Source organism: Tasmannia lanceolata, unplaced genomic scaffold (genome assembly GCF_043159265.1).
Source record: "Tasmannia lanceolata isolate RefF3 unplaced genomic scaffold, GAP_Taslan_0.1 ptg000054l, whole genome shotgun sequence".
NCBI classification, from domain to species: Eukaryota; Viridiplantae; Streptophyta; class Magnoliopsida; order Canellales; family Winteraceae; genus Tasmannia; species Tasmannia lanceolata.
This window is the reverse complement of record NW_027518731.1, coordinates 560,793-578,129: the sequence shown is the minus strand read 5'-3', so window position 1 is coordinate 578,129 and position 17,337 is coordinate 560,793. Positions and strand designations below refer to the sequence as shown.

At 38.6% G+C, this 17,337-nt stretch overlaps 1 protein-coding gene across 1 annotated transcript; it reads right to left on the bottom strand.

The window, feature by feature from the left end:
• Positions 1-11,064: 11,064 nt before the first annotated feature.
• Positions 11,065-17,172, bottom strand: LOC143864869 (uncharacterized). The gene is made up of 6 exons (XM_077375733.1): positions 16,956-17,172; positions 16,543-16,613; positions 16,405-16,466; positions 15,815-16,309; positions 15,645-15,735; positions 11,065-11,323 (listed from the first exon to the last, which is right to left on the bottom strand). The coding sequence occupies exons 1-6, from the start codon at positions 17,095-17,097 to the stop codon at positions 11,237-11,239; spliced, it is 948 nt and encodes a 315-aa protein (XP_077231848.1). The 5' UTR covers positions 17,098-17,172; the 3' UTR covers positions 11,065-11,236.
• Positions 17,173-17,337: the final 165 nt, after the last annotated feature.

Sequence of the window (17,337 nt, the reverse complement as noted above, 5' to 3'; positions counted from 1 at the left end):
TTTAGATCGTGATTTCTTAAAGGCCGGTTGTCGCCTTGTGGGCTCTCTCTCTCTCTCTCTTCCCCCCTCCCCCCCATCCCCCTCTATTATTCTAACTTTTATCACCATTTATTGAGCATCTTTTCCCATCTTTCTTCTTTTCTTTTCTTTTCTTTTCTTTTCTGGAAATGGACCCCCAAAACATTGATCAATAAATATCTTGTATCAGACTTACATATATGTTGCTTGCTTTAATTCCTGGTTGGCCATGTATTTGATTTGGATAGTTGTTAATGGGTTTCCTCCGAAATTTAAGGGATTTCACCCAAAAATCTAGATATTGAATAATTACTTAATATTTTCCCTAAATTTCAGCCAAAATTCTATACGAGATAAAATTTTATTTTATTGTATTTCGTCGGATTTCGAATGAAATTTCGAGCGAAAATTCACGAAATTTTAGTTTCGGTGAAGGCCGAAACGCATTCCGAAACCAAAATTTGAAACCATGGGGAAAATTGCCTATGGGGAGACCAAAATACTTGAATTACCAATGAGGGACACTCTTTTGAAAATTATACAGGGGTCAAAAACTGAATTTGAGGGAAAACCTTACCAAAACACCCCTAGGGGTTATCAAGTCTAAAAAAGGATTATTAAGTTCATAGAGCCCTTGTTTAGACTTGATGTTGTCACCTTGTAGGGTAATTTTGATGTAGCCGCATACAACGGAAGTGCGAAAATAAACTACAAGAATAAGAAATCGTAGTCCTACAATAGCAAAATAGAGAGAAAAAGAAGAAAACTCCAAGAGTGGATGTCTTCTCTCTTAATTTTTTAATTGATAATAAAAAAACAAAAGTCTCATTACAGGTCTCATTCACCCTCGTTTATAGATTAGGAGAGATTATAAAAATGGAATCATACATGCAAAAAAGAAATATCTAAAATCGGGACCTTTTTTGTGTCTACTATGGCAAAGTGGTCACATCTCAATCCTAAATGACCTTATTTAGTTATGCATGGAATAGACATATTCCTTATTTGGCCAGCATGGAAATAGAAATAAATCTGTCATAACCGGCATGAAACAAAAAGGAAATAAATCCATCTAAATGACATGCAGGAAAATGAAAACAAATCAGCCCAATGATTTTGCCTGCATCAAATCTCTCTCTCTCTCTCTCTCTCTCTCCTCCTCCTTTTCCCTTTCCCTCTCTCTCTACTATTATTCTAAATTTCTTACTTTATTCACCATCTCTCTCCTCCTGATTTTTCCCTGTCTCTCTACTATTATTCTAAATTTCTAACTTTAGTCACCATCTATTTGAGCATCCTCTTTTCCCATCTCTCTTTTATCACTTTTCCCTTCTTTTCTTCTTGGGAAATGAACCCAAACCCAAAACATTGCTGGATAAATATCTTGTATCAGTACGTATATGTTGCTTGCTTTATTTTCTGGCGTGTATTTGATTTTGAAGGGAGTTACTGTTTCCTTACTTTTGATTTTTCTTTACTATCTCTACTAGTCAATCTGCAAACATGATCTTTGTTGTACTTTTTTTTTTTTTTTTACACCCTTTAAAGGAGGTCACAAGTGATCGAGGTGCTCCCATCTTTGATTGATCGGAACCCTCCATCTATTAGGCCTTAATTTGGATCTCATATGGCCAATAAATCACGATTTCTTAAAAGGCCTATGTAGGCTTTCAATTTTTCACAATGGGTCGCTCAATTTGAACAAGTTTCTTAGTTTTTGCCTTGTTCTCAATTTTTATGAGTGGAGTTTTTATATGGGGTAAGCCACTATAGTCTAGTATTTTCAAAAAGTAGTGTACTATGGTGATCCAAACCATCCATTTGATGGGCTACAATGTAAATAGGGTGTGCCAAAAAAATCATTTTCACAGGATGATCCTAATTATATGATTATTAGAGAAATTTCATAATATGGGAATCTCTGTAGATCGGAGAGTTGGGATCATCCTATGAAAATGATTTTTGGGGCACAATGTATTTACGTTGTGGCCCATCAAATGGACGGTCTGGATCATCCTATGGTGCAAGCCGTACAATTCTTTTTTGGAAAATACCATAGCATTTCTATTATTTTGTAGTTTTTATATGGTGTAAGCCCCCATTTTATAATGAATCACTGGTACGGAGGAATCTTAAATGATGCTCTTTTCTCCTCATCCTTGATCAAGAAGCACAGATCAAGCACCCATTAGCCATACACATAGAGATGGGTTCCCTGGGTACAATGCCAATCCTCATTGTCTCCGTTGATTCTTTGAATGTAAAATGGGCATAAAATAAAACATAAGCCCATTTTTCTATACTTAAAAATAGGCGTAAAATTTGTTTTACTTACACCCATGGAAGAAATGGAGTCTAGATAAAAATAGTGATGCTACGGTCTTGAGTTGGAGCCAGCCTAGGTATGGGACTAGGTGGGACCCAGCTTGGTGCGGGATGTCGCCTTGTGGGGTACTCTCTCTCTCTCTCCTATTATTCTAGCTTTAGTCACCATCCATTGAGCATCCTCTTTTCCCATCTTTTCTTTAATTATTTTCTTTTCTTTTCTTTTCTTTAATTATTTTCTTTTCTTTTCTTTTCTTTTGTGGGAAATGGACCCAAAACATTGCTGAATAAGTACCTTGTATCGGAATTACATATATGCTGCTTGCTTTAATTTCTGGTCGGCCATGTATTTGATTTGGATGTGTGTTACTGAGTTTCTATCATTTTTTTTACTTTTGATATTTCTTTACTATCTCTACGTGGCAATTTACATGTTATTGTTGCAGACTTTCCTTTTTTTTACTCTCTCATTTTATTGTTTTCTTTTTTGGTCCACCCCTTTGAAGGAATTCACAACTGATCGAGGTGTGTCTACTATGGCAAATGGTCCCCTCTTTGATTGATCGGAACCCTCCATCTAATAGACCTTAATTTGGATCTCATATGGCCAATAAATCATGATTTATTAAAGGCCTGACTAGGCTTTTGATTTATCCGGGTCTCTAGATTTATACAATTTTCTAACTTAGTTTTTGCCTCATTCTTTCTCAATTTTTACGGGGTAGTGATAAATCGATCTCCATATATCTTAAATCAACCCCTTTTAACCTAAACGTTAGGGCGTGTGAATAAAGTTTTCATCTGCCGCTAAACACCCTACAAGTCTACAACTCACAAGCCCTAACGTTTTCCGTTAAAACGGGTCGATTTAAGATATATGGGGGTCGATTTTTCACTCCCCTTTTTAGGAGTGCTTCTATTGTTTTGTCCTTTTCTTTTACTAGTGAGAAACTCCTGCGATGCCCGAGGCCACAAAGAAGACAAAAAAAAATGTAGATCAAAATTCAAAGAAATAAAATCTTAATAAATAATTAGTGAGATCTTTCCACATAGATAGAATTTGGTGATCATTTACTTTGGAGCTTAGGCCTTGTCTTCCTTTTGCATTGGCCCTGCATATTTAGGTATGCGAGATGGTATTTGATGGGATATAAATACGGCGGGACCATTGAATCTCACCATGTGTCGCCCATGCAGCGGAGGAATCTAATCATGATTAGGAAAGACATTAATACACGATAAGACCACGTGATTCTGCCACGCGTCACCTACCAGCGTCCAAAAGCTTCATCATCAAAATTATGGGCAAGATTACACAACAAAACCACGCGCGCCATCAAACCAGGGGGACAGCCCAATCCAACGAAAGAAGGTTTTCTCTCTGAAATGATAAGAAAGTCCACGTGGCGCCCCTTAAAGAAGATTTGCATGCGAGATCGAAGTATAAATACACCATTAAGTCCCTAAGAAGAAAAGCGGAAGAAAAAAGGAGATCGGAGGAAAAGAAGAGGGGACTAGATCCCACCTTATCCCCCCTCGAGGCCAGCCGAAGGAATGAAGCTACCCTAAAAAAATGAGGCAATAGCAAAGGAAGTTCGGGGTTTGTTACTGAGGTTTGCAGATCCTAAGTAAGAGAGGGGAGAGAGGCGCTGGACGCCTGAATCCCCCCCCCCCCCCCACACACACACACCCATTTTATAATGAATCACTGGTACGGAGGAATCTTAAATGATGTTCTTTTCTCCTCAACCATGATCAAGAAGCACAGATCAAGCACCCATTGGCCATACACAGAGAGATGGGTTCACTGGATAAGCCCAATTTTTTCTACTTGTTTTACTTGAGTCCATGGAAGAAGTGAAGTCTAGATAAAAATGGTGATGCCACGGTCCTGATCCTAGGCATGGGACTAGGTGGGACCCAGCTTGGGGTGGGAAGGGACAGGTCTTTAAAGGGCCATTATGCCAGTTGTTGCCTTGTAGGGCTCTCTCTCTCTCTCTCTCTCTCTCTCTCTCTACTATTATTCTATTCTAGCTTTAGTCACCATCTATTGAGCATTCTCTTTTCCCATCTTTTTTTATTTCTTTTCTTTTTGGGAAATGGACCCAAAACATTGCTTAATAAATATCTTATCTTGTGTCATGTGTGTTACGTTCTATCACTTTTCTTACTTTTGTTTTAATATTTCTTTACTATCTCTACCGAGCAATTTACAAACATGTTATTGTTGCAGACTTTCCTTTTTTTACTCTCATTTTTATTCTTTTATTTTTGTGCCCACCCTTTGAAGGAGGTCACAAGGGATCGAGGTATGTCTACTATGGCAAAGTGGTCCCATCTGTGATTGATCGGAACCTCTATCTAACAGGCCTTAATTTGGATCGCATATGGCCAATAAATCATGATTTATTAAAGGCCTAAATAGGCTTTCGATTTATCAGGGTCTCTAGATTTGTACAATTTTAGTTTTTGCCTCATTCTTTCTCAATTTTTAGAGGCCGTGATAAATCGACCCCCATATATTTTAAATCGAACCCTTTTAACCTAAAACATTAGGGTGTGTGAATAAAGTTTTCATCTGCCATTACGTTAAACACCGTACAAGTTTACAATTCATGAGCCCTAACACTTTCCGTTAAAGGGGGTCGATTTAAGATATATTGGGTCGATTTATCACTCCCATTTTTAGGAGTGCTTCTATTGTTTTGTCCATCTCTTCCCATCTATCTCCCGTCATTGATTCCAGCTTCCTATCTTTCTCAAGCAATGCCTCGTACTACTGTCTTTGTCCTAACAGTACATGAACTTTCAACTTCAAAAGTTTATGGTTTTCCAGTAGGAGTGCAACTCGGGCTGGATTGGGTCAGGCTTCGGGTCAAGGATTGCCCACCTCAACCCAACCCGGATGGTCAACCCTAACCTAACCCGCCTCTAAATCTCTCACCCTTTACCTGATCCATCTAGCTCGTTTTTTTTTCAACTCAGGTTGGGTTTGGGTTAGCCAAGGCAAAAACAGAAAACTTACAAAAAAAAACACATAAGCCTACGATTTTGAAAATCAAGATAAAAGTTGAGGACAAAAGTTGGGTTGAAGTCGGGACGGGTTACCCAAGGCCTCGACCCTAACCCAACCCGAAATTAAATCGGGTTTTGCTTTTCCCAGCCCAACCCGAGCTAAAATCTGGTTTAGCTTAGTAAAAAATCACAGAGGCAAAATCCTTAGGGACTGTTTGGATACGCGGATTTTAGAATCCAGGTTTTTAGTTTGAAAACAGTGTAAAAGAGGGTTCATGATCAAGCTGTTGTATGCTGTCATGACAATGTTTCTTGGATTTTAAGTGAGAAATTCGGGTTTTAAAAATCTCTCTCGCATCCCAAGATTTCTAAAACCTAGAAATATGAGAGAATCACCTACTCTCTTGCTAACGGAAAGAAGGGCTAGAAGTCAAAAACGATGGCCGGTCCGCTTCTTCTCTTGTATCTTGGCTACAATTTTGAAAAAACCCCGGATTCTAAAATCTGTGTATCCAAACAGCCCCTTAAAGTCTATGAAGTCCCATTGGAGTTGCTGAATCTTACGAAGCAGAAATAAAGGTCTTCAAGAAAGTCTTACACATCCTTATTGTAAGTAAAGATGATGAAAAGGATTCGGGGGTTATGGGACCTAAGTAACTCTACAGGTCCATGGAGATTCGCTAACATGATCGATTGCATTCGTGATACAAGGGGAATCACATGGTTGCTGCCCATATACATACGTTGAATGGCCTTGGCGCAACTGTAAGGTTGCTCCATTTGTGACATGGGGGTCATGGGTTCGAGTCATGGAAAGAAGGGGTAAGGCTGCGTACATCTAGCCCTCCCTAGACCCCGCAATGGCGGGAGCCTCGTGCACTGGGCCATCCTTTTTTTATATCAGTTGAATGGCCAATGTAGTTGCTGCCGAGTTTGCAAAATCTAGAACTGATGCGAGGGCCTTGTTATCTCTAAATTCCTTTCTCGTCAAGTATTGATTTTTTATTTTGGTTTGCTAGGGCCATCTCAGCCCCTAGTATTTTTTATTTTGGTTTGCTAGGCAGTGATAGATCGACCCCTTTTAACCTAAACATTAGGGTGTGTGAATAAAGTTTTCATTTGCCGTTACGTTAAACACCGTACAAGTCTACAACTCACAAGCCCTAATGCTTTCCGTTAAAAGGGGTCGATTTAAGATATATTGGGGTCGATTTATCACTCCCCTTTTTAGGAGTGCTTCTATTGTTTTGTCCCTCGTACTATTGTCTTTGTCCTACCAACAGGACATGAACTTTCAACTTCAAAAGTTTATGGTTTTCCAGTCTAGGGGTGCAACTCGGGCTGGGTTGTGTCAGGCTTCGGGTCAAGGATTGTCCACCTTAACCCAACCCGGATGGTCAACCCTAACCTAACCCGCCTCTAAATCTCTCACCCTTAACCTGATCCATCTAGCTCGTTTTTTTCAACTCAGGTTGGGTTTGGGTTAGCCAAGGCAAAAACAGAAAACATACAACAAAAAACATAAGCCTAAGATTTTGAAAATCAAGATAAAAGTTGAGGACAAAAGCTGGGTTGAAGTCGGGATGGGTTACCCAAGGCCTCGACTCTAACCCAATTCGAAATTAAATCGGGTTTGGCTTTTCCCAACCCAACAGCTTAGTAAAAAATCGCAGAGGCAAAATCCATAAAGTCTAAAAAGTCCCATTGGAGTTGCGGAATCTGACGAAGCAGAAATAAAGGTTTTCAAGAAAGGCTTAAACATCCTTATTGTAAGTAAAGATGATGAAAAGGATTCGGGGGTTATAGTTCCATGGGACCTAAGTAACTCTACAGGTCCATGGAGATTCGCTAACATGATCGATTGCATTCGTGATATCAAGGGGAATCACATCAATTTTGCCCATATATATCAGTTGAATGGCCTTGGCGCAACAACGGTAAGGTTGCTCCCTTGTGACCTGGGGGTCACGGGATTCGAGTCACAGAAAGTAAGGGTAAGGCTGCGTACATCTAGCCCTCGCCAGACCCCACAATGGCGGGAGCCTCGTGCACTGGGCTGCCCTTTTTTTTATGAACAATTACCAATGGGGGACAAAAATTAGGCAGAATTATCAACAGGACCCAGGCTTTTTCTGAAATTATCAACGAGGGACAAAAGATGTCTTGTTAGTAAAAGCTGGACGAGAATGCCCTTTTCTTAAGCAACAAGTTTTGCTTTTCCACTTATCCCTCTTCTCTCTTCTTTCCCTCTTTTTTTTCCATTTTTAACTTTGTTTTTTTTACCCTACCAGCCATCTTCTTCAACGTTTAGTCACCATTAGAGGCGGGAAAGCTCGAAAACTTGAAACGTGAGTTCATTCCCATCTATCTCTCTGTATCTAGGTTTGTTTTTCATTTGTTTTAGGATTTTACATTTCTCCGTCTCCCTTTCAATGGCGGATAAGGAAGATGAATCGTTGGGTAGAAAGAAAAAAAAATGGTGAAAATGAACGAGTGAAAAAAACAGGAAGTAAAAATGTGTTGATAAGGGACTTGATAAGCCCATTCAGAAATTGCTAACCCCATTTTGATACTGGATAACCCCAATCCAAGAGACATGAAAACCCCTTCCAAAACTCCAGTACTCTCAAGCCAATTTTAAGGCACTTGATAAGCCCTTTCGTAAATTGATAACCCCATTTTGATACTAGATGACCAAAATCCCAAAGACTTGAAAACCCCCTTCCTAAACTCTAGTACCTCAGCCAATTTTCAGGGACTTGATAAGCCAATTCGTAAATTGGTAATCCCATTTTGATACTAGATAACCCCAATCCCAAAGACTTGAAAACCCCCTTCCAAAACTTCAGTACCCTCGGCCAATTTTCAGGGACTTGATAAGCCCATTCGGAAATTGGTAACCCCTTTTTTATACTAGATAACCCCAATCCCAGAGACTTAAAAACCTCTTTCCAAAACACTAGCACCCTAGGCCAATTTTCAAGGACTTGATAGCCCCTTTCGAAAATTGGTAACCCCGTTTTTATACTAGATACCCAAAACCTATATATAGAGAGATAGATGGTAAGAACTCAACATTCAAGTTTTTAAGACTTGCCAGCAACAATGGTCGATTGCATTCGTGATATCAAGGGGAATCACATCAATTTTGCCCATATATATATATATATATATATATATATATATATATATATATATATATATAAATCAGTTGAATGACCTTGGCGCAACAACGGTAAGGTTGCTCCCTTGTGACCTGGGGGTCACGGGATTCGAGTCACAGAAAGTAAGGGTAAGGCTGCATACATCTAGCTCTCCCCAGACCCCGCAATGGCGGGAGCCTCGTGCACTAGGCTGCCCATTTTTTAGGAACAATTACCAATGGGGGACAAAAATTAGGCGGAATTATCAACAGGACCCAGGCTTTTCTGAAATTATCAACTAGGGACAAAAGAGGTCTTGATAGTAAAAGCTGGACGAAAATGCCCTTTTCTTAAGAAACAAGTTTTGCTTTTCCAATTTTCCCTCTTCTCTCTTCTTTCCCTCTTTTTTTTTCCATTTTTAACTTTGGTTTTTTTACCCTACCAGCCATCTTCTTGAACATTTAGTCACCATTAGAGGCAGGAAAGCTCGAAAACTTAAAACGTGAGTTCATTCCCATCTATCTCTCTGTATCTAGGTTTTGTTTTAGGATTTCACATTTCTCCGTCTCCCTTTCAATGGCGGATACGGAAGGTGAATCGTTGGGTAGAAAGAAAAAAAAAACGGTGAAAATGAACGAGTGAAAAAAACAGGAAGTAAAAATGTGTTGATAAGGGACTTGATAAGCCCATTCAGAAATTGCTAACCCCATTTTGATACTGGATAACCCCAATCCAAGAGACATGAAAACCCCTTCCAAAACTCCAGTACTCTCAAGCCAACTTTAAGGGACTTGATAAGCCCTTTCGTAAATTGATAACCCCATTTTGATACTCGATGACCCAAATCCCAAACACTAGAAAACCCTCTTCCTAAACTCCAGTACCTCGGCCAATTTTCAGGGACTTGATAAGCCAATTCGTAAATTGGTAATCCCATTTTGATACTAGATAACCCCAATCCCAAAGACTTGAAAACCCCCTTCCAAAACTCCAGTACCCTCGGCCAATTTTCAGGGACTTGATAAGCCCATTCGAAAATTGGTAACCCCGTTTTTTATACTAGATAACCCCAATCCCAGAGACTTGAAAACCTCTTTCCAAAACTCCAGCACCTAGGCCAATTTTCAAGGACTTGATAGCCCCATTCGGAAATTGGTAACCTCGCTTTTATACTAGATAAATCCTTCCAAAACTCCAGTACCCTCTGCCAATTTTCAGGCACTTGATAATCCCATTCAGAAATTGGTAACCCTACTTTTGAGAGCTACTAACCCTCTTCCAGAGAATTGATAAACCCCTTCTGCTACAAAACCAACTGCCTATAGCAGCTCTTCTAATGGCATTACAATTCTGCTCATGATAGAAATAACAAAATAAATGGATGTTGTTTTCATTAAATATGCTTCACGTATTATATCATAATTTGTGTATTACCAAAAAATTTAAGTATATCAAAAAATGTGTAGCCATCCATTCATGTATTACATCAAAATTTTCTTATAAAACCACTTGTCTTCCAAAAAGTGAGTGAAGACATCCATGCAATATCTCCATAACACACCCTAAAATACAAACCGTTTAAACCCTAAGCAAGATAAATCAGAAACAGAGGAATGAAAAATAGTGCAAAACCCTAAAAAAAAAAGAAAAACAAAACCTAGATACAGAGAGATAGATGATAGGAACTCAACATTCAAGTTTTCAAGACTTGCCAGCAACAATAGTGGCTGACCAAGGAGGAAGATGACTAGTAGGGTAAAAAGATCGAAAAGTGAAAATGGAAAAGTAAAAGAAGAGGGAAGAAGGAAAAAACAAGATGAAAAAGTGTTGTGAATGCCAAAGGGCATTTTCGTCCAGCTTTTACTGACAAGACCTTTTTTGTCCGTTGTTGATAATTTCTGGAAAGCATGGGCCCTGTTGATAATTCCGCCTAATTTTTGTCCCCCATTGGTAATTGTTCCTTTTTTTTTATATCCGTTGAATGGCCAATGTAGTTGCTGCCGAGTTTGCAAAATCTAGAACTGATGTGACGGCCTTGTTATCTATAATATCCTTTCTCTTCAAGTATTGCTTTTTTATTTTGCTTTGCTAGGGCTATCTTAGCCCCTTGTATTTTTTCTTTGGACCTTAGTTCTGTTTTTAAATGACCATTTTAAAAAAAAAAAAAAAAAATAGGGGGTCTGCAAAGTCTCCATTTCAATTATAAAAGAGCATTTTGGCTATTTATAAACAATGGTATTAAAGAGAAAAACAACAGAAAACAGGGTGGATAGCTATAAAAAAAATGGCGGTGGAAATATCACGTCCTTTATTATTAGTATTATTATTATTATTTCCCAAAGATGATGACTGGAACCAGCTCTTCTTTTCTTCTTCTTCTTTTTTTGAATGGCAAATATATTTTCATTAAAACAACAGAGACCGAGGAGGTCCCTGAGAAAAATATGCCTTTTTCTTTGTAGGTAGTTAAGCTGGGATTGAACATACATTTAATGTTGAGGAACAAAGCCTCCCCAAATTGAGCTACAGGCACAAACCCATAAACTTCTAAAACTACAATTGCATGAATTTTCTAAGATGGATACTACGAAAACACAAGTCTATATTTATTTGTGGTCACACGTTCTGTTCCTTTTGGCAACAATGATTTTGACATGGGGAAGCTCTCATTTCTGCCCAAATACACAAGCCAAGATTGGTTCCATTCATTCAAATGAAAATGTAAGAAAAATACCTCATGCTCCATACTTGGGTGCCTTCCATAACTTGAATGCAACCTCATGCAAAAACCGATCCGCAAGAATAGCCAGATTTGCCCCACGCTGCAAGGTATAAGAACAAAACACAGAAATGCCATTACCAAAACAGGAATGGCTAGCTCAAGAGAAGAAAGAAGAAATTAGTAACACATTTAGAGAAGGGACTCAGATATTTTATACCATGATCAGAGTAAAGCCAAGAGCTATAACCAAAATATAAAAAATGTCCTCAGTTTACCATTCAAAAAAAAATGTCCTCAGTTTTGATGGAAATGCTATTCAGGGAAGAATTAATGATTTTCTAGTTGTAAGATGATGTGACAGTTCTAGCAAGGCTCGACTGAACTGCATCTTTCATGTAGTAATGAGGGAATCCTTTGACATTTCTTTTGTGGACTTGCATAGGTTGTAAGATAGATTTTGCAGGGTTGAAGTAGCCTTTACTGACAAAAAATATGAGAACACTATAAAACTATAATATGCATTTTTGAAATCGAAAATTTAAGGTTGAGGACTCTCTTTAGCTGATCGCATACAAAATGTCAAGTATACATAAGAGCAACTATTATGTAAGGGAGTAACGGTCATTCAGGCAAGGTCGGTTGGGTCTGCAAGTTAGTCACAGTCCACTTGTTCTATAAGTCCGTCAACTTGTAGAAATAGAACAGTTCAAGCTGTAAGTTCAGTAACTCAGCTTCCCACGCTTGGTTTCAATTCAAGTTGGTCGTCGAGCCCATGAGATAGGCCGCGTGGAAAAATAGTCCATTCTCATCTTTATATGTGTGGGTTGTGCATCCCGATTCCGGGCTATCAACTTTTGATTCCAGACCAACTTTTCCATATCGTGGCCTATACTGACACCCGAACTACTTGACTCACTAAAATGCACTTGGCAGTGTATAAAGTGTAAGAGGTTTACGCCAATCCACACAACAATGGTGTCGACATGTAATAATGATTATTGTAAGATGAAACCCATTTCTTTAAAGTCTAAGAAACTATAATGGTGATATTCCACAGAACACACATTTAATTCACTTGTTTACTAGAGAAATATGATGTCCAAGCAGACACTTCAATACAACTAAGCTTTACCCCCATAAATAGGGAACTTGTAACCTAGATAAGCTCTGATTTCCATATACACATGCCCCAGTGCGCACTCAATACCCTCACAGGGAGTCAGCGTAGTAGAAGTACGGGTACCTGCCTCACACTATCACAAGTATCTCAATTAGAATCGTGGAAGTACATAAATAATGTGGACAAAAATCGGCATAGGAGTGAGGGCTTCACTTTATCTTAGGATGGGAGTACTTTACTCATATAATTCAGTAGGATATGATCATCACAGAATTCAAAATAACTTACATTTTGCTAAACCCTAGGGATTCCTAGTTGGTGATCTGTGTGCTTGAATGGATTGATATTATGACACAAAACATTGTAGTAGTTCCCACTCAGGAGCAAACTTCTAATGAATCAAAGTCATTGAGAACCCATCTAGAGCTCCACAAACCACGCATGTATGAGTACCAAAGCAACTTCCTTAGAGGAGATCCAACCTTCTGATGATATTTACATGAGGGAGATCAATTCTGGTTAGTTTGATCAATGTGTGAATATAAGCAAACTCATTTGTGGGCTGAGAATACCCATCTCAAGACGGCTTCATTACTTCATGCTGTGATTGGCAATCGCATCATACAAAACAACTATAAAACCGGAATTGTCCCGATTCAGTCCTAGGTACGATCGCTCTATGGCCTAGACATAACCAATGAATCAGACCCTCACTGTCAGTCTTGTTAGCAGAATTATAGCACATGTTTTCCTACCTTGTGTTTCCACGGGACACAATCTCTATCTTCCTTGTACAACTAAAGACACAACCTACCTTTTTTAGAGTCGATGTTCATGAGTATCGTAGAAAGCGGTAACGAGCTAAAAAATAGCAAATCTTTCCAAGGGCACCAATATTAAAATAACCTTTACACCTTCAAGGCAATTGATTAATAAATATGAGGAGCAATAGTGGGTGAGTTGGTGAATGTTGGCACAGAAACAAGAGCTGGTTCAGTAAGGAAGTCACTAAACCTAGTTAAAAGACGTCCAGAGAACAATTGAGGACAGTAATCAGTATTCAGGAAATAACTTATGTTTGATACAAACAAGGAAGCTGTTCAGTATTTTTAGAAATTTTTTAGTAGCGAGTTTTACTTGATTTTAAATGGGATCTATCAATAGTAACATGAACAGTTAATTTTAGGTTTAGTTGTTTTCAATTTAGAGTGGCCCTTGTTTTTTTCTAAGTACGGGTCTTAAAGCCTAAAAATGGATTTGTTAAATGCTTTTAAACGGGTGAGAATAAAAGAAGTGATGGCTAGGATTCTGTAAGAAGGGATAGGGTTATTTATAGTCTTGCATATAGTTTCTTGAGAGAATTTTCTTTATTATCATTCTTCTCGATTTTTTTGCCAGATAATTCTTCTTATTTGTTGCAAATCAACATCTCTGTGAGAATTCCAAGTACTTCTAGGTTGACAAAAAAAGTCATGCAGAAAATCTCTCAAACTTTAATCCATGGCTAGACTTCTTGGATCGAAGGGATAAGGAGCCGTAGAGCTGATCGTGTCAGTCGTACGGATTGTCTCTTATTCTTTTGCCAAACCTCCAAGAAAAAACCCTAGCCTTCTTTGGATAAAGAATAAGAAGAGGAACTTCATATCAGCATCAGGTTCAATGCTATGATACCATGAAGTTTGAATCAAGGAGATGGAAAAGAGATGAGAGGAGGAGCGAAACGAAGGGGCATAAATTGAACAATGGTTATGTTCCATTGTGGGGTATTCCCTTGTGGGTTCTGTTCCATTGGGGGGGGAGGATGGGGAATTACTTTGATTATTAACTTAATTCAAAAAGGAGAGAAACGAAGGGGTATAAATTGAACAGTGGCTATGATCCATTGTGGGGTATTCCCTTGTGGGTTCTGTTCCAGATGTGTGTGTGTGGGTGCGTGGGGAGGGGGGGGAGGCATTACCTTGTTTATTAACTTAATTCAAAAACTATAAATTATAAGCATACCCCTGATTTAAGATATATTTACAAAACTGAAATAAAAACACCAAAGGAATATCTATCAATGCTAGGTGCATTGATGATATCTAAGAGACTATTAGGGTATGAGAGATTTTTTTTCTCTCGCATCCCAAGGAGTTCTAATGATCTAGCCCATAGGTTAGCCAAATCATGAGTCTTCAGGCCTTAGATAAATTCAGCACTGCCCTTACAGACTTGCCCAATGATGTGCAATTAAAAAGGGTGGCCCAATGCACGAGGCTCTTGCCATTGTGGGGTCTGGGGAGGGCTAGATGTACACAACCTTACCCCTGCTTTGCAGAGAGGCTGTTTCCGTGACTCGAACCCGTGACCACCAAGTCACAATGGAGCAACCTTACCGTTGCGCCAAGGCTCACCCTCTAATGATGTGCAATTGTGATCTATAATTTTCCTTAATATACATTATGTTATCTTCGTAAAAAAAAACAGCTTCCAAAAGTAATATTTTTCTCAAATTTCTTTAATACATGAAAGCATTCTGATAAATTTTGATGTACAAAATTTGTTTAAATGGAATTTGGGAAGTTTTTGTGAAAAGAAGGCAGAAGCCTATTGAAGCTGATACTGTTTCAGATGAGTCAATATGACTTTATATGATGGGTGGCCATGAAAACACGTGAAGTCCAAAAAAGTAGGTACGGCCCACTCCATATGATGATCCAAACCGTTCATCTGTTTGGGCACAATGTAAATAGGTTGTGCCCCAAAAATCATTTCCATAGGATGATCCCAACCCTCCGATTTGGGGCACTTCATATTAAGATCAGTTCAGATCAGAGGGTTAGGATCATCCTATGGAAATGATTTTTGGGGCACAACCTATTTACGTTGTGCCCAAACAGATGAACGGTTTAGATCATCATATGGAGTGGGCCGTACCTACTTTTTTGGACATCAAGTGTTTTCACGGCCACCCATCATATAAATTCTCCAGTCAATAATCACTATCATAATCAAACAATTTCCATTAAGATCACAAATTTAACATAAGTATGGAGAACTTTATACCACCCACTGTTGTGAGGTAAATGTAAAAGCATTTTAATTTTGAGTGCAATTGTTAATAATAAATTTTGACAACAACCAAGTCCACATTGTTTAGGGCACAGAAGTGTAAATTGGGCAAGATGATTGACCAAATGCCCAGAACACTAAATACAATAAACTGAGGGATGTACCATTCAAACATAATAATAAAAATAAAAATAAAATAAATAAAAAATAAACTGAGGGATGTGGCACAGTTTGATTCATTAATGCATACCTCATCAAACTCTTTAAATGAAAATGCCATTGCCATATCCTTGCGAGTTACAGCCTCCTGCCATTGTGCGACTAACATGGGATGGTGATGCCTGCTGAGCATAAGTTAGCTGGAAGTACAATATAAGTTGCAACTACAAAAATCAGGAGACAGGTTTACCTTCAGCGTACCTAATATTATGTAATAATTTCCCTTCTTTCATTGCGTAACTTTGATGAGGGCAAAGCACAGAAAGATCAGAATTTATCCCCTTTTGGGAGTTCAAAATTGAAGAAGTGTGATCTTCATTCTCGGGAACAGCCCCACGGGAAGCGATCGGTGAACCCGGTTGGGCAATTTGCATTATTGCACCAACCAACGTGTTTACCCATTCAATGTCAGTGTTATTGACTCTGTCTTTAAGGGATGTTGCCTTCTCACCAGCTCCTATGTGCACAAACACTAAATCAAAGTCACTTTTTTCTAATATCTCATCTCCTTGAAACCCTAGTGATCTCAGTAATTCACAGGCTGTAGAAAAAGGATCAGAAACTTCTCGTGGGTCATTGTAGGAATGATTGTTCTTAGTCAACTGATCAAAATCTAAGATACTGAAACCAAGATTTCTTCCAAAATTTTCAACGCTGGCACAAGTTGTGAAAATAGCTGCTCTCAGTCCCATGAACCTAAAGTTCAATAAAGAACAAAAAGGTTTCATACATGTCAACAAAATGATATTGATGTATTTTATTAATTGCATCACAATTAACAGCAATTTTACCTCTCTGATATGGTCGTCACCAATAAATATTTCTGGGACTCCATATTGGCATGTTCTCCTTTCTGAAAGACCGTGGAAGATTTGATTTATGTCATGAAGTCATGCTTCCATGAAGATGTAGTCATATATGAATCTTACCACTTTGTTATAAGCATCATATGCATCCAGTAGTTGTGCAAATTCTCTAACCACTCTCTCGTCCTCGCTTTCTGAAATTTGGATTAAATTCAAAAATATGGTGCAAGCTATAAGAAAATTTGAATATCCAGTCAAAAATTAAAAAATCAAACCAATCCAGCAAAAAAAAAAATCAACTTTCACCAAGAAAAATACCCAAGCGAATAAATTCCCCATTAGGGAATAAAACCCATGAAATGGCAATAAACTAGACAATTACATAGGCTACATTTCCTAGTTTGTTGCCAATTTAGGGTTTCTACTTCCTAATATTCTCTTGAACGGATTTCTCACAAACCCTTCAAGCACAAAACTTTCAAGGTAACATATCTGGATAAATAATAATCATCAGAGCATTGTTTTAATAAATATACCTTGAGGAGGAGATTCTCTTAGGGATAAGAAACCACATGAAGATTGAGAGGCGAATGAATGGAGATTTGAATGTGAAGGAGAGATGAGAGGTACAAACCCATCTCCGTATATTATCAAAGCTCGGCTTGGCTTATCAGCCATTGCTCTACTCTCTTCTCTCTTCTCTCTAGGGCTGGCAATTTCACCCGAAAAAGCGAGGATCCGCCCCGCCCCGCCCCGTTTGGGGAGGGGATTCGCCGATTTGAGAGGGGAAGGGGAATATAAAAATTCCCCAGTGCGGGGAGGGGATGGAGTTGTCCCCGCCCCGCTAATCAATGCCATTTTTTTGTAAATTTTTAAGTGTTTTTTTTAAGGAAAACTACTAGAAACTCTGTGGATCGG